Source organism: Pseudophryne corroboree, chromosome 6, assembly GCF_028390025.1.
Source record: "Pseudophryne corroboree isolate aPseCor3 chromosome 6, aPseCor3.hap2, whole genome shotgun sequence".
In the NCBI taxonomy this organism is placed as follows: domain Eukaryota; kingdom Metazoa; phylum Chordata; class Amphibia; order Anura; family Myobatrachidae; genus Pseudophryne; species Pseudophryne corroboree.
In genome coordinates this window covers 2,316,339-2,334,514 of record NC_086449.1, presented here as the reverse complement: position 1 = coordinate 2,334,514, position 18,176 = coordinate 2,316,339, and the positions used below count along the sequence as shown (strand labels likewise).

At 43.2% G+C, this 18,176-nt stretch overlaps 1 protein-coding gene across 1 annotated transcript in view; it reads left to right on the top strand.

Moving 5' to 3' along the window:
• The window catches only part of LOC134935852 (cornifelin homolog), a 31,783-nt gene extending 15,064 nt beyond the window's left edge, over window positions 1-16,719 (top strand). The window contains exons 2-4 of the mRNA XM_063930676.1: window positions 13,092-13,224; window positions 13,341-13,519; window positions 15,319-16,719. Of these exons, the coding sequence (XP_063786746.1) occupies window positions 13,095-13,224; window positions 13,341-13,519; window positions 15,319-15,498 (489 nt within the window). The 5' untranslated portion in view covers window positions 13,092-13,094 and the 3' untranslated portion in view covers window positions 15,499-16,719. The remainder of the gene's footprint in view (window positions 1-13,091; window positions 13,225-13,340; window positions 13,520-15,318) is intronic.
• Window positions 16,720-18,176: the final 1,457 nt, after the last annotated feature.

Below are 18,176 nucleotides of genomic sequence, written 5' to 3'. Positions count from 1 at the left end.
AGTGAAGAACAGTCAGTGATGTAGGACAGGAGATAGTGAAGAACAGTCAGTGATGTAGGACAGAAGATAGTGAAGAACAGTCAGGGATGTAGAACATGAGACAGTGAAGAACAGTCAGTGATGTAGGACAGGAGACAGTGAAGAACAGTCAGTGATGTAGGACAGGAGATAGACGAGTACAGTCAGTGATGTAGGACAGGAGATAGTGAAGAACAGTCAGTGATGTACAGTAGGACAGGAGATAGATGAGTACAGTCAGTGATGTAGGACAGGAAATAGTGAAGAACAGTCAGTGATGTAGGACAGGAGATAGTGAAGAACAGTCAGTTATGTACAGTAGGACAGGAGATAGACGAGAACAGTCAGTGATGTAGGACAGGAGATAGTGAAGAACAGTCAGTTATGTACAGTAGGACAGGAGATAGATGAGAACAGACAGTGATGTAAGACAGGAGATAGTGAAGAACAGTCAGTGATGTAGGACAAGAGATAGTGAAAAACAGTCAGTGATGTAGGACAGGAACTAGTGAAGAACAGTCAGTGATGTAGGACAGGAGATAGTGAAGAACAGTCAGTGATGTAGGACAGGAGGTAGATGAGAACAGTCAGTGATGTAGGACAGGAGATAGTGAAGAACAGTCAGTGATGTACAGTAGGACAGGAGATAGGTGAGAACAGTCAGTGATGTAGGACAGGAGATAGTGAAGAACAGTCAGTGATGTAGGACAGGAGATAGTGAAAAACAGTCAGTTATGTACAGTAGGACAGGAGATAGATGAGAACAGTCAGTGATGTAGGACAGGAGATAGATGAGAACAGTCAGTGATGTAGGACAGGAGATAGATGAGAACAGTCATTGATGTAGGACAGGAGATAGTGAAGAACAGTCAGTAATGTAGGACAGGAGGTAGTGAATAACAGTCAGTTATGTACAGTAGGACAGGAGATAGATGAGAACAGTCAGTGATGTAGGACAGGAGATAGTGAACAGTCAGTGATGTAGGACAGGAGATAGTGAAGAACAGTCAGTGATGTAGGACAGGAGATAGTGAAGAACAGTCAGTGATGTAGGACAGGAGATAGATGAGAACAGTCAGTGATGTAGGACAGGAGATAGTGAAGAACAGTCAGTGATATAGGACAGGAGATAGATGAGAACAGTCAGTGATGTAGGACAGGAGATAGTGAAGAACAGTCAGTGATGTACAGTAGGACAAGAGATAGATGAGTACAGTCAGTGATGTAGGACAGGAGATAGTGAAGAACAGTCAGTGATGTAGGACAGGACATAGTGAAGAACAGTCAGTGATGTAGGACAGGAACTAGTGAAGAACAGTCAGTGATGTAGGACAGGAGATAGTGAAGAACAGTCAGTGATGTAGGACAGGAGGTAGATGAGAACAGTCAGTGATGTAGGACAGGAGATAGTGAAGAACAGTCAGTGATGTACAGTAGGACAGGAGATAGATGAAAAAAGTCAGTGATGTAGGACAGGAGATAGATGAGAACAGTCAGTGATGTAGGACAGGAGATAGTGAAGAACAGTCAGTTATGTACAGTAGGACAGGAGATAGATGAGAACAGTCAGTGATGTAGGACAGGAAATAGTGAAGAACAGTCAGTGATGTAGGACAGGAGATAGTGAAAAACAGTCAGTGATGTAGGACAGGAGATAGTGAAGAACAGTCAGTGATGTAGGACAGGAGATAGATGAGAACAGTCAGTGATGTAGGACAGGAGATAGATGAGAACAGTCATTGATGTAGGACAGGAGGTAGTGAATAACAGTCAGTTATGTACAGTAGGACAGGAGATAGATGAGAACAGTCAGTGATGTAGGACAGGAGATAGTGAACAGTCAGTGATGTAGGACAGGAGATAGTGAACAACAGTCAGTGATGTAGGACAGGAGATAGTGAAAAACAGTCAGTGATGTAGGACAGGAGATAGTGAAGAACAGTCAGTTATGTAGGACAGGAGATAGATGAGAACAGTCAGTGATGTAGGACAGGAGATAGATGAGGACAGTCAGTGATGTAGTACAGGAGATAGTGAAGAATAGTCAGTGATGTAAGACAGGATATAGTGAAGAACAGTCAGTGATGTAGGACAGGAGATAGATGAGAACAGTCAGTGATGTAGGACAGGAGATAGTGAAGAACAGTCAGTGATGTACAGTAGGACAGGAGATAGATGAGTACAGTCAGTGATGTAGGACAGGAGATAGTGAAGAAGAGTCAGTGATGTAGGACAGGAGATAGTGAAGAACAGTCAGTTATGTACAGTAGGACAGGAGATAGACGAGAACAGTCAGTGATGTAGGACAGGAGATAGTGAAGAACAGCCAGTGATGTAGGACAGGAGATAGTGAAGAACAGTCAGTGATGTAGGACAGGAGGTAGATGATAACAGTCAGTGATGTAGGACAGGAGATAGTGAAGAACAGTCAGTGATGTACAGTAGGACAGTTGATAGATGAGAACAGTCAGTGATGTAGGACAGGAGATAGTGAAGAACAGTCTGTGATGTAGGACAGGAGATAGTGAAGAACAGTCAGTTATGTACAGTAGGACAGGAGATAGATGAGTACAGTCAGTGATGTAGTACAGGAGATAGTGAAGAACAGTCAGTGATGTAGGACAGGAGATAGTGAAAAACAGTCAGTGATGTAGGACAGGAGATAGTGAAGAACAGTCAGTGATGTAGGACAGGAGATAGATGAGCACAGTCAGTGATGTAGGACAGGAGACAGTGAAGAACATTCAGTGATGTAGGACGGGAGATAGATGAGAACAGTCAGTGATGTAGGACAGGAGATAGTGAAGAACAGTCAGTGATGTAGGACAGGAGATAGATGAGAACAGTCAGCAATGTAGGACAGGAGATAGATGAGAACAGTCAGTGATGTAGGACAGGAGATAGTGAACAACAGTCAGTGATGTAGGGCAGAAGATAGTGAAGAACAGTCAGTGCTGTAGGAGGGATGTAGTTATGTGACCGGCGGTCACAATACCAACACCTCCACCCCGCCCCCTGAACATCCCGACAGTCGGCATGCCGAAGAACAGGGACTATTCCCACTCGTAGGTGTCAACGACACCCAGAGTGGGAATAGAACCCGTGGACCTCCCCCCCACTGGCATTCTGCGGCCGGGATCACGTCATTGGGATGCCGACCGACTGGATCACGGCCGCCGATGAAACATCCCCAACCCGTATAGGACAAAGCACTGTATTCAGTGATGTAGGACAGGAGATAAAGAACAGTCAGTGTGTAGGACACGAGACAGAGGGCAGTAGTCAGTGATGTAGGACAGGAAATAGAGAAGAACAGTCAGATGTGTAGGACAGGAGAGAGAGGATTTTAGTTGGTGGTGTATGTCAGGAGATATATGAGAACAGGCAGTGGTGTAGGACAGGAGACAGAGGATTTTAGTTGGTGGTGTATGTCAGGAGATAGATGAGAACAGGCAGTGGTATAGGACAGGAGAGAGAGGATTTTAGTTGGTGGTGTATGTCAGGAGATAGATGAGAACAGGCAGTGGTGTACGACAGGAGACAGAGGGTTCCAGTTGGTGCTGTATGTCAGGAGATAGATGACAACAGGCAGTGGTGTAGGGCAGGAGACAGAGGGTTTCAGTTGGTGGTGTATGTCAGGAGATAGATGAGAACAGGCAGTGGTGTAGGACAGGAGACAGAGGGTTTCAGTTGGTGGTGTATGTCAGGAGATAGATGAGAACAGGCAGTGGTGTTGGACAGGAGACAGAGGGTTCCAGTTGGTGCTGTATGTCAGGAGATAGATGAGAACAGGCAGTGGTGTAGGGCAGGAGACAGAGGGTTCCAGTTGGTGCTGTATGTCAGGAGATAGATGAGAACAGGCAGTGGTGTAGGACAGGAGACAGAGGGTTTCAGTTGGTGGTGTATGTCAGGAGATAGATGAGAACAGGCAGTGGTGTTGGACAGGAGACAGAGGGTTCCAGTTGGTGCTGTATGTCAGGAGATAGATGAGAACAGGCAGTGGTGTAGGACAGGAGACAGAGGGTTTCAGTTGGTGGTGTATGTCAGGAGATAGATGAGAACAGGCAGTGGTGTTGGACAGGAGACAGAGGGTTCCAGTTGGTGCTGTATGTCAGGAGATAGATGAGAACAGGCAGTGGTGTAGGGCAGGAGACAGAGGGTTCCAGTTGGTGCTGTATGTCAGGAGATAGATGAGAACAGGCAGTGGTGTAGGACAGGAGACAGAGGGTTCCAGTTGGTGCTGTATGTCAGGAGATAGATGAGAACAGGCAGTGGTATAGGACAGGAGACACAGGTTTTCAGTTGGTGGTGTATATCAGGGGATAGATGAGAACAGTCAGTGGTGTAGGACAGGAGACAGAGGGTTTCAGTTGGTGGTGTATGTCAGGAGATAGATGAGAACAGGCAGTGGTGTAGGACAGGAGACAGAGACGTGTCCTTGATATTGTAGAACAGGAACCAAAGGAGTTCAGTTTGTGGTATATGTCAGCCAGTGAGGTGCAGTGAGGTCAATGGCTGGGGAGGCACTGACTAGTATCAGAGCCAGATTTACACACACACACACACACACACACACACACACACACACACACACACACACACACACACACATGATTTTGATGAGATTTCACTATAAAAATGATTAGAATAATACAGAGATGATATGATTAATACAAAGACAATTTTTATAAGTTATAAATATATTATTTGTATTCTTCTAATCATTTTATTAGTCAAAAATCTGTAGTGTACTGAAGTATGACAAATCAGGCTCTACCTCCCCTGCCTACCTTGAATGCACGTCACTGATGTCAGCATATGGAGAACACTCAAATGTGTAGGACAGGAGATTAAAGAGTTCAGTTGGTGATGCATATCAGAATATAGAGGAGAACAGTCAATGGTGTAGGACAGGAAACAGATGAGAATAGTCAGTGGTGTAGGACAAGAGATAAAAGATAAAAGAGAATAGTTATTGATGTAAGTCAAGAGAAAGAGAGATAGAGGAGGACAATTGGTGTTGTAGGAGAGGAGACAGAAAAGTGCAGTCAATGGTGTAGGACAGGAGATAGAAGAGAGTAGTCAGTGATGTAGGAAAGGAGATAGAGAAGAACACTCAATGGTGTAGGAAAGGAGATAGAAGAGTGTAGTGTCCTTGATATTTTAGAACAGGAAATGAGATAGAGGAGAACAGTCAATGGAGTCGGACAGGAGATAGAAGAGTATAGTCAGTGATGTAGGACAGGAGACAGAGAACAGTCAGTGGTGTAGGACAGGTGATAGAAGAGTATAGTCAGTGATATAGGACAGGAGATAGAAGAGAACAGTCAATGGTGTAGGACAGGAGATAGTAGAGTATAGTTAGTGATGTAGGACAGGAGATAAAAGAGTGCAGTCAGTGATTTAGGACAGGAAACAGGAGAGAACAGTCAATGGTGTAGGACAGGAGATCGTAGAATATAGTTAGTGATGTAGGATGAGATAGAGACATAGAGGACAACAATTGGTGGTGTAGGACAGGACATAGAAAATAGTAGTCAGTAATGAAGGACAGGAGATAGAGAACAGTCAATGGTGTAGGACAGAAAATAGAAGAGTGTAGTAAATGGAGTAGGACAGGAGAAATAAGAGTGTAGTCAATGATGTAGGCCAGGAGATAGAGTAGAACAGTTAATGGTGTAGAACAGGAGAGATAAGAGTGTAGTCAATGATGTAGGGCAGGAAATAGAGTAAAACAGTTAATGGTGTAGGACAGGAGAGATAAGAGTGTAGTCAATGGTGAAGGACAGGAGATAAAACAGTGTAGTCAGTGATGTAGAAGAGGAGATAGAGGAGAACAGTCAATGGTGTAGGACATTAGATAGAAGAGTATAGGTAGTGATGTACTACAGGAGCTAGATGAGAACAGTTCGTGGTGTAGGGAAATATAGGCGTATAGTCAGTGGTATATGACAGGAGACAAAGGAGAAAAGTTAGTGTTGTAGGAGAGGAGGAGACAAAGAAGTGTAATCAGTGGTGTAGGACAGAAGATATAAGAGAGTAGTCAGTGATATAGGATAGGAGACAGAGAAGAACAGTTGGTGGAGTAGGACAGGTGATAAAAGAGTATAGGCAATGGTGTAGGATAGGAGACAAAGGAGAACAGTAGTGATGTAGGACAGGAAATAGAGGAGAGCAGTTGGTAATGTAGTACAGGAGACAGAAGAGAGTAGTAAGTGATGTAGGACAGGAGATAGAGTAGAAGTTAGAGGTGTAGTACAGGAGATAGAAGAGTGTAGTCAATGGTGTAGGGCAGGATATATAAGAGTATAGTCAGTGGTGTATGACAGGAGACAGAGGAGAACAGTCAGTGTTATAAGACAGGACACAGAGGAAATGTAATCAGTGGAATCCGTTTTAAATGCATTTACAGAGTCTGCCATTATTACCTTTTTCCGGCAGGGAGTTCCAAATCTTTATTGCCCTTACCGTGAAGAGCCCTTTCCTATGTTGTGTACGGAATTTTTTCTCCTCTAGCCTCAGAGAGTGCCCACGCTTCCTATACAGAGTTCTTTTAATAAACAAATCCGCTGCTAACTCCTTGTAATGACCCTTTACATATTTGAAGATATTAATAATGTCTCCTCTTAGACGCCTCTTTTCTAGTGTATACATATTTAACCTAGTAAGCCTTTCCTCATACTCCAGTGTCTCTAACCCTTTAATCAATTTAGTAGCTCTTTTTTGAACTCTTTCTATTTCCCCGATATCTTTTTTATAATACGGTGCCCAGAACTGAACACAATATTCCAGGTGCGGATGTGGTGTAAGACAGGAGATAAAAGAGAGTAGTCAGTGATATACTGTAAGATAGGAGACAGATGACATCAGTCAGTGATGTAGAACAGGAGACAGAGAAGAACAGTCAATGGTGTAAGACAGGAGATAGAAGAGTACAGTTAGTCATGTAGAACAGGAGATAGATTTGAAAATGATGGCGGTGTAGGACGGGAGGTAGAAGAGTGTAGTCAGTGATGTAGGATAGGAGACAGATGAGAACATTTGGTGGTGTATGACAATAGAAAAATGAGAACAGTCAGTGGTGTAGGACAGGAGATAGAGGAATCCAGTTGGTGTTGTAATACAGGAGATAGAGGAGAGTAGTCAGTTATGTAGGACAGGAGATAGAAGAAAACAGTCAATGATGTAGTACAGGAGTCAGAGGAGTGTAGTCAGTGATGCATGACAGAAGATAAAGTGTAGTTAGTGTTGTAGGACAGGAGATAGAGTAGAACAGATGATTATATAGCGCAGCAATTTCCGTTGTGCTTTACAATTGGTGTAGGAACGCTGATAAACGAATACAGTTGGTATAAGACAGGAGAAAGCGGAGAACAGTAAATGCTGTAAGACAGGAGATAGAGTGTAGTTAATGTGTTGTAGGATAGGTGATAGAGTAGAACAGATGATGGTGTAGGAATACTGATATATGAATACAGTCAGTTGTGTAGGACAGGAGATAAAAGAGTGTAGTTAGTGTAGTAGGACAGGAGATAGAGTAGAACAGATGATGGTGTAGGACAGGAGATAGAAGAGTGTAGTTAGTGTTGTAGGAAAGGAGATAGAGTAGAACATATGATGGTGTAGGACAGGAGATAGAAGAGTGTAGTTAGTGTTGTAGGAAAGGAGATAGAGTAGAACATATGATGGTGTAGGACAGGAGATAGAAGAGTGTAGTTAGTGTTGTAGGACAGGAGATAGCGTAGAACAGTGTTGTAGGAAAGGAGATAGAGTAGAACAGATGATGGTATAAGGCAGGAGATAGATTGTAGTTAGTAGTGTAGGACAGGAGATAGAGTAGAACAGATGATGGTGTAGGAACGTTGATATATGAATACAATCGGTGGTGTAAGAAAGGAGATAGAAGAGTGTAGTCAGTGTTGTAGGACAGGAGATAGAGTAGAACAAATGATGGTGTAAGACAGGAGATAGAGAACAGTAAATGGTGTAAGACAGGAAATAGAGTCTAGTTAGTGTTGTAGGACAGGAGATAGAAGAGTGTAGTAAGTGTTGTAGGGCAGGAGATAGAGTAGAACAAATGATGGTGTAAGACAGGAGATAGAGGAGAACAGTCAATGGTGTAAGACAGGAGATAGAGTGTAGTTAGTGTTGTAGGACAGGAGTTAGAAGAGTGTAGTAAGTGTTGTAGGACAGGAGATAGAGTAGAACAAATGATGGTGTAAGACAGGAGATAGAGGAGAACAGTAAATGGTGTAAGACAGGAGATAGAGTGTTGTAGGACAGGAAATAGAAGAGTGTAGTAAGTGTTGTAGGACAGGAGATAGAGTAGAACAAATTATGGTGTAAGACAGGATATAGAGGAGAACAGTAAATGGTGTAAGACAGGAGATAGAGTGTAGTTAGTATTGTAAGACAGGAGATAGAAGAGTGTAGTTAGTTTTGGAGCACGGGTGATAGAGTAGAACAGATGATGGTGTAGGAATGCTGATATATGAATACAGTCAGTGGTGTAGGACAGGAGGTAGAAGAGTGTAGTTAGTGGTGTAGGACAGGTGATATAGTAGAACAGATGATGGTGTAGGAACGTTGATATATGAATACAGTCGGTGGTGTAAGACTGGAGATAGAAGAGTGTAGTTAGTGGTGTAGGACAGGTGATAGAGTAGAACAGATGATAGAGTAGGAACGTTGATATATGAATACAATCGGTGGTGTAAGACAGGAGATAGAAGAGTGTAGTTAGTGGTGTACGGCAGGTGACAGAGTAGAACAGATGATGGTGTAAGAACGTTGATATATGAATACAGTCGGTGGTGTAAGACAGGAGATAGAAGAGTGTAGTTAGTGGTATAGGGCAGGGGATAGAGTAGAACAGATGATGGTGTAGGAACGTTGATATATGAATACAGTCGGTGGTGTAAGACAGGAGATAGAAGAGTGTAGTTAGTGGTGTAGGGCAGGTGATAGAGTAGAACAGATGATGGTGTAGGAACGTTGATATATGAATACAGTCGGTGGTGTAAGACAGGAGATAGAAGAGTGTAGTTAGTGGTTTAGGACAGGAGATAGAGTAGAACAGATGATTGTGTAGGAAAGTTGATATATGAATACAGTTGGGGGTGTAAGACAGGAGATAGAAGAGTGTAGTTAGTGGTGTAGGACAGGAGATAGAGTGTAGTTAGTGGTGTAAGACAGGAGATAGAAGAGTGTTATAGGACAGGAGATAGAGTGTAGTTAGTGGTGTAGGGCAGGTGATAGAGTAGAACAGATGATGGTGTAGGAACGTTGATATATGAATACAGTCGGTGGTGTAAGACAAGAGATAGAAGAGTGTAGTTAGTGGTGTAGGGCAGGTGATAGAGTAGAATAGATGATGGTGTAGGACCGTTGATATATGAATACAGTCGGTGGTGTAAGACAGGAGATATAAGAGTGTAGTTAGTGGTGTAGGGCAGGTGATAGAGTAGAACAGATGATGGTGTAGGAACGCTGATATATGAATACAGTCGGTGGTGTAAGACAGGAGATAGAAGAGTGTAGTTAGTGGTGTAGGGCAGGTGATAGAGTAGAACAGATGATGGTGTAGGAACGTTGATATATGAATACAGTCAGTGGTGTAAGACAGGAGATAGAAGAGTGTAGTTAGTGGTGTAGGACAGGAGATAGAGTGTAGTTAGTGGTGTAAGACAGGAGATAGAAGAGTGTTGTAGGACAGGAGATAGAGTGTAGTTAGTGGTGTAGGGCAGGTGATAGAGTAGAACAGATGATGGTGTAGGAACGTTGATATATGAATACAGTCGGTGGTGTAAGACAGGAGATAGAAGAGTGTAGTTAGTGGTGTAGGACAGGTGATAGAGTAGAACAGATGATAGAGTAGGAACGTTGATATATGAATACAATCGGTGGTGTAAGACAGGAGATAGAAGAGTGTAGTTAGTGGTGTAGGACAGGAGAGAGAGTATAGTTAGTGGTGTAAGACAGGAGATAGAAGAGTGTTGTTAGTGGTGTAGGGCAGGTGATAGAGTAGAACAGATGATTGTGTAGGAACGTTGATATATGAATACAGTTGGGGGTGTAAGACAGGAGATAGAAGAGTGTAGTTAGTGGTGTAGGACAGGAGATAGAGTGTAGTTAGTGGTGTAAGACAGGAGATAGAAGAGTGTAGTTAGTGGTGTAGGACAGGACATAGAGTATAGTTAGTGGTGTAAGACAGGAGATAGAAGAGTGTTGTAGGACAGGAGATAGAGTGTAGTTAGTGGTGTAGGGCAGGTGATAGAGTAGAACAGATGATGGTGTAGGAACGTTGATATATGAATACAGTTGGGGGTGTAAGACAGGAGATAGAAGAGTGTAGTTAGTGGTGTAGGGCAAGTGATAGAGTAGAACAGATGATTGTGTAGGAGCGTTCATATATGAATACAGTTGGGGGTGTAAGACAGGAGATAGAAGAGTGTAGTTAGTGGTGTAGGACAGGAGATAGAATGTAGTTAGTGGTGTAAGACAGGAGATAGAAGAGTGTTGTAGGACAGGAGATAGAAGAGTGTAGTTAGTGGTGTAGGGCAGGTGATAGAGTAGAACAGATGATGCTGTAGGAACGTTGATATATGAATACAGTTGGGGGTGTAAGACAGGAGATAGAAGAGTGTAGTTAGTGGTGTAGGACAGGAGATAGAGTGTAGTTAGTGGTGTAAGACAGGAGATAGAAGAGTGTTGTAGGACAGGAGATAGAGTGTAGTTAGTATTGTAGGACAGGTGATAGAGTAGAACAGATGATGGTGTAGGAACGTTGATGTATGAATACAGTCGGTGGTGTAAGACAGGAGATAGAAGAGTGTAGTTAGTGGTGTAGGACAGGAGATAGAGTATAGTTAGTGGTGTAAGACAGGAGATAGAAGAGTGTAGTTAGTAGTGTAGGACAGGAGATAGAGTATAGTTAGTGGTGTAAGACAGGAGATAGAAGAGTGTTGTAGGAAGGGAGATAGAGTGTAGTTAGTGGTGTAGGACAGGACATAGAGTATAGTTAGTGGTGTAAGACAGGAGATAGAAGAGTGTTGTAGGACAGGAGATAGAAGAGTGTAGTTAGTGGTGTAGGGCAGGTGATAGAGTAGAACAGATGATGGTGTAGGAACGTTGATATATGAATACAGTTGGGGATGTAAGACAGGAGATAGAAGAGTGTAGTTAGTGGTGTAGGACAGGAGATAGAGTGTAGTTAGTGGTGTAAGACAGGAGATAGAAGAGTGTTGTTAGTGGTGTAGGGCAGGTGATAGAGTAGAACAGATGATAGAGTAGGAACGTTGATATATGAATACAATCGGTGGTGTAAGACAGGAGATAGAAGAGTGTAGTAAGTAGTGTAGGACAGGAGAGAGAGTATAGTTAGTGGTGTAAGACAGGAGATAGAAGAGTGTTGTAGGACAGGAGATAGAGTGTAGTTAGTGGTGTAGGGCAGGTGATAGAGTAGAACAGATGATTGTGTAGGAACGTTGATATATGAATACAGTTGGGGGTGTAAGACAGGAGATAGAAGAGTGTAGTTAGTGGTGTAGGACAGGAGATAATGTGTAGTTAGTGGTGTAAGACAGGAGATAGAAGAGTGTTGTAGGACAGGAGATAGAGTGTAGTTAGTGGTGTAGGTCAGGTGATAGAGTAGAACAGATGATGGTGTAGGAACGTTGATATATGAATACAGTTGGGGGTGTAAGACAGGAGATAGAAGAGTGTAGTTAGTGGTGTAGGACAGGAGATAGAAGAGTGTTGTAGGACAGGAGATAGAAGAGTGTAGTTAGTGGTGTAGGGCAGGTGATAGAGTAGAACAGATGATGGTGTAGGAACGTTGATATATGAATACAGTTGGGGGTGTAAGACAGGAGATAGAAGAGTGTAGTTAGTGGTGTAGGACAGGAGATAGAGTGTAGTTAGTGGTGTAAGACAGGAGATAGAAGAGTGTAGTTAGTGGTGTAGGACAGGACATAGAGTATAGTTAGTGGTGTAAGACAGGAGATAGAAGAGTGTTGTAGGACAGGAGATAGAGTGTAGTTAGTGGTGTAGGGCAGGTGATAGAGTAGAACAGATGATGGTGTAGGAACGTTGATATATGAATACAGTTGGGGGTGTAAGACAGGAGATAGAAGAGTGTAGTTAGTGGTGTAGGACAGGACATAGAGTATAGTTAGTGGTGTAAGACAGGAGATAGAAGAGTGTTGTAGGACAGGAGATAGAAGAGTGTAGTTAGTGGTGTAGGGCACGTGATAGAGTAGAACAGATGATTGTGTAGGAACGTTGATATATGAATACAGTTGGGGGTGTAAGACAGGAGATAGAAGAGTGTAGTTAGTGGTGTAGGACAGGCGATAGAGTGTAGTGAGTGGTGTAAGACAGGAGATAGAAGAGTGTTGTAGGACAGGAGATAGAAGAGTGTAGTTAGTGGTGTAGGGCAGGTGATAGAGTAGAACAGATGATGGTGTAGGAACGTTGATATATGAATACAGTTGGGGGTGTAAGACAGGAGATAGAAGAGTGTAGTTAGTTGTGTAGGACAGGAGATAGAGTGTAGTTAGTGGTGTAAGACAGGAGATAGAAGAGTGTAGTTAGTGGTGTAGGACAGGAAATAGTGTATAGTAAGTGGTGTAAGACAGGAGATAGAAGAGTGGTGTAGGACAGGAGATAGAGTGTAGTTAGTGGTGTAGGACAGGTGATAGAGTAGAACAGATGATGGTGTAGGAACGCTAATATATGAATACAGTCGGTATAAGACAGGAGGCGTTGGAGAAGTTACAATTACTTTTCCTTCTTTTTTTTGTTTAGCATTTAATAATAACCTGTGTAGACGTGTGAAAGTATTCACATACATCTATGGATCTGGGATTGTGGAGGAAGCCACAAGTGTGCGTTGCCCTCAGACACGACACTTTCCTGCTCTCAGGAGTCATCATGCAGCCAGCATAGAGTGTGATCCTTTCATTGTCTAACATAGAGGGAAGAAGTTCTAACATGAAGAGTAGACAGCGCCCATCCTCCTCCCTGCATTCTCTTTGTATGGCAGTCTCATGTACTCTTACCCTCTCTTCTAGACCATGCAGGGTGCAACAATGCAGCCGGTCTCGGTGCAGCCAGCACCTTACACGCAGACCATAACAATCAGCCAAATGAACGTCAACAACTGGAGCTCTGGGATCTGTGACTGCTGTGAAGATATGGGGATATGTAAGTCATCTGCTTAGTGAGGATGGCAGGGGGGGGGAGCTCTGGGGGAAGTTGGGGGAGTTGACTGGAAGTATAGTTTGACATTTCATTCATTTTCTCCCCATTTTCTTTACCAGGCTGCTGTGCATTCTGGTGCTTTCCTTGCTTGCAGTGTAGGACAGTCAGCGACTTTGGAGAGTGCCTTTGCCTCCCCTTACTGGACCCTATGTGTGCTGGTTACATAGGAACCGGTTTAATCTGCCCCCCAGTGTCTATGGCAATGCGGGCCGCTGTCCGAGAGAGATATCGCATTCCGGTAAGTACATAATCCTGTGTGTGTTGCTTCACAGTCTAATCATAGGTCTGTAGAGCTTATCAGGGCTGTATGTGATCATGAATCTGGTCATACCTAAGGAGGGTTATTCATTGAGAAACTGTGGACGCCACCGCAAGATGACGCAATTACAGCATGGATGTCGAATGCAGCAGGACCGAAGGGTGGACACACAGATCAGGGATCAGTCGCATTCCAGAACACATCTGTTACCACTGCTCCATAAATTGGGGCAACAATATAATTAACGTGAATTAGGCACAGTTAAACATAATTTATTATAGTCTCATAGTGCAGCAATAAGAAACCATAAAAAAAATGATTTGTAACACTGGAGTTGCTAGGAAACATCAGAAATAGGTGCCTGCAAAAATGGCTCCTGCACCATTTTCTTGGTGGTCAATGCATGCGGAGTAGACTGTGGTGTAACATATACAGTGGAAACCAGACGGCAAAAGAGAGGAGTGCCACACATTCTCCCCTCCTCTTTATTGTCCCTGGTATATTATCCCTGAGATGCTGGCCGATTGTTCTAGAGCAGCTCCAGTATTGCAAATAATTCAACAACTCAATGTGTACCATCTTTAGACTGGTCAGATAGGGAACTGAACAGCGCTGAGACTTATCCTCATCTCCCCGGGTGTAGTAGTGTACTCACAGTACAGCATATTATTTATTTATTAACAGTTTCATGACTGTAGGTGCTGCGATTCTCCAGATACACCAATCTGAGAACGCTGTCCATGACACCATAATGATTACCTCAGCGCGTGTGGTAAATCAATGAGGTAACCAGCAGGAGTATTGGTCGCTGTGCCAGCAAGGCTAAGCGACTTTTGGGGGACCATGCCCAGGGTGAGCTTTTGCTCTCACCCACACACAAGATTATTATTATGTAAAAATTAGGTAATATGAGCCTCTCGGGGGCTTAGGTGTGAAAATACAAATTCCAGAACTAAGATTAAGATTTTTAATACAAGTCAAAACTTCAGAGCTTATTGTTACAGAAAAATTAAAGGTTACAAGAATATAATAGTTTAAATAGTCACACAAGTAAGTACAATTTCAAGAAATAAAAATAAGGGGAGAAAAAGGGCCAATGCTCAGATCACCTGTCAACTGCTGGCCGAGTAAGGTCTCTCTCCTTATCCTGGATATTATAGGATCCAATCTCTCACTGGATGCCACCTCACAATAATGACAATTTGCAGCCAGAGTTTCTCATATTTAAAACCCACTGCATGCCACTCTCGCCTCCCCCCCTTGGGAGTAGTTTAACCTTCCACAGCCAAAAGTATAGTGATTCTCAGCTTGCACTGTGGGGTCTCTTAGCCGTACTAGCAGGGGCAGTTGGCCTTATCTTCAATAGTTTGTTGGAAGCTCTGGGCTAGGGTTTACAACTTTGTCTCAGGAAGGTAGCTCTGGGTAATCAAACTGTGGTTCTGTTCAGGAAGAACTTCACACCTGGGTAGACAGTGTGTCTCTACTAGGTTGCAGGGTGGACCTCTGCGGTGTTTATACACATACTTCAACCTCTACTTACTGTCCCATACAGGATCCTAGGGTTATTAAGTGGAGTAAGAGACAATATGTGAGTATGTGTGTGGACTGTACAGATGGGATATATTTGGATAGAAAAGCTAATGAATGTTACGTGAGCGGTTCTGGAATTTGATAAGTCAGCCTGAAGAAGTCTCCGCATGGTACGACGTGCCCTGTGTGTGTGGTGGGACCAGTGTGGCTCCTCTTAGGGTGACTCTCCTCCATCTGTCTCTGCACAGGGATCCATCTGCGATGACTGCTGCATGCTGTACTGGTGCATGAGCTGTTCCTGGTGCCAGATGGCGCGTGAGATCAAGAGGCGTAAACAGCCCGTCAACTTCATAACCGCCCAGACAACCAACGTGACGGTGCCGATGCAGCCGCAGTACTATCCTACATACCCACCTGTCACATATTAACCTCAGCCACCCCACCCTCCGGACTGGAACTCAACTTACCTCCATCCGTCCGCCGGCTCGCTATACGGGGGATGGACACTGATGGGCGCTGGGATCACACTGGTGTTACATAGAACACACATTTATGGTTTCACTTATCTACTGTAGTACCGTTTGGGTGGAGCTCGTTATATTAACATTACATTTATTATTATTATTATTAGTAGCAGTAGTATGTTATAACGTATAGCGCCACCATATAACATAGTGTTGTACAGAGAATATATGTCAGTCACATTAGTCCCTGCCCCATTGAAGCGTCCAGCCTAGGGACCTGGAAGAGAGTTGTACGTAGCTGTGATCTCCGTGCGCAGCAGATGTGCGAGAATACGCCAATGTTGCCGCCACCTGGAAACGGATAAAGACGCCCGCCAGCAGATTCACAGATCCCATTACCTGCATACAAACACGCAGCGGCGGTCCCAGATCCTTACATAACAGAGTTACCCTACGGTCGCGCAGAAAGGCTGCAGGAACTGAGATTCAGACGCCATGTTTTCTGCGCACGGTATCGCAGATGCAGGCTGGGACGCGCCCCCAAAATGATTGTGACACACATGCAATTTTTGCCACCACTCCCCCAAACGGTCTCTGTCTTTCACTTTAAGAAGAAATCCTCGCTGCGAGCGGCGTCGGTGTGGTACCATGGCGCGTGCGCAGTGTGACCGTGACGCATGCGCTGTCAGCAGATAATTGCTGATTTCTGTAAGTATCAACATTGCGTACATCTTCCATGTTGTCTCTCGGTGAGGGGGAAAAGCGGAATCTGGCTTCCCAAGCGTCTGATTATAACACCAGCATGACGTTCACAGTAATAAAAAGAAATGGCTGTCTGTCAATTTACATTTTTCACGTAGATTATTACGTTTGCAATTCAAGTGCAACGCTCGCAGTCTCCACCGTGTGGCGCATGATCAGATTAAGCCAGTGGTTCCCAAACATTTTTAAAGCACAGTGAACTTGTAAATTTCTAATTATATCTAAATAAACATTTCAAATGCCAGCATTAATATATGCTGTGGATGCATGGCGCATCTTATTACCATATACGATAAAAGCGCGCTGTACGTCGCAAACACTACATCCCTTAAGAGAAAGCAAATTCTCGCACACATAGTAGGTTGAGGTCCAACGCTCAGAGATGTATATATTTGATATTAAAAGAGTATGCATACAATATAACATATGTACAGTATATCATTCAGTTATAATATGTATATATATATATGGTTACAGAGTTACAATTACATAAGAAGCAGTTACAGCCAGCGTACTGCACCCTGTCCCTCAATGCACAGTCCTCTCCATCTTTGAATCTGCACCCACAGCAACTAAAAAACAGAGCTTCCTGGGTGAGGGGAAATACCTATATACTGTGTATTGGAGGAGGGACATGTCTGGGACTGAGTCTTCTGTTATTGGTCCAGGGGAGGGAGATCTCTTGTTCATGATGTGTTATTGGTCAGTTCATATGCAAGCAACGTCCAATTTGATGATGTACTTATAGGGGTTAGCCACTGGTTCCCTTCTGCACACATGCTGTCTTTCAGGATATTCTTTTGTTCACTTTAGAATGTGGCTTCATATTCATACATTTAATCATAACTAATCGATGCAATGTGCTAAAATCTAACCATAGTTATCAAATTAACACACACATTCTCCTGATCATTTTGACACCAAGCATGACATGTCTAACTTGTTATGCTCCAATAATACATATGATGTTACACTCTATTTTATAAATATATTATAATGTCTGGTGCTTGACATGTTTAATTTATGTGTTGTATGAAGTATGTGTTGAATATATCTTTGTGGCTTGTCTGTGTGAATGCGTATGCTACCACATATCACTGTGCACACTGCGTGTATGCACACGCACAGAGACCCATCTGTTTGGAGTTTGCATGTGGTGTGTATGTAATATTTTTGACTTCAACAAACTAGAGTATCATAAAAAAATGTTTACAGCACCCCCAGTGCCAAAAGTTTCAAAATTAAATTGTAAAAAAATAGAAAAACAATTGTGTGAGATCGCCCCCCAAAAAGTATAACCAGTCCCGGACCTAAGAGTACCATTCTGGTACCGGAAAAATGGGAAAATATGTATGGAAGTCCCTATATTTCCCATAACCAGCACCAGGCTCAACCAGCACGGGGAGGTAATGCCATAGCATGGAGACACACATCACGGGATCCCCCTACCATCACATTAACCAGTCCCCCTCAGAATGAGGAAATAAAAACTGGCGCTACTGTGTTTCTCCAATGATAATAAACGACTGTGGATCAATTTGAATAAAAATGACATAGAATTTATTCACTATACATCACAAATAAAAAACTAAAAAAACATCCTGAACATATAGCAGATATAAAATTGAGGCATATATGGAGCTATAATATATTTATAGGTGGCTGCTTTCAGTGTCCACAAATGGATCCCGGACTAAGTGCCTTGTGCAAAGTTCTCTGGTAAAAGGGAATAAGTACAGCTGGTATTACCCTTGTTGATGGAGACTTCCAAAGGTTTTTGGAGGTTTTTCAGCAAGCAAGCTGTGGCAATGAAACAACCTGGTTCTCTCCCATCGATGCTGTACATATGAAATTCCTCAGAGTTCCAAATGGCAGGTTTA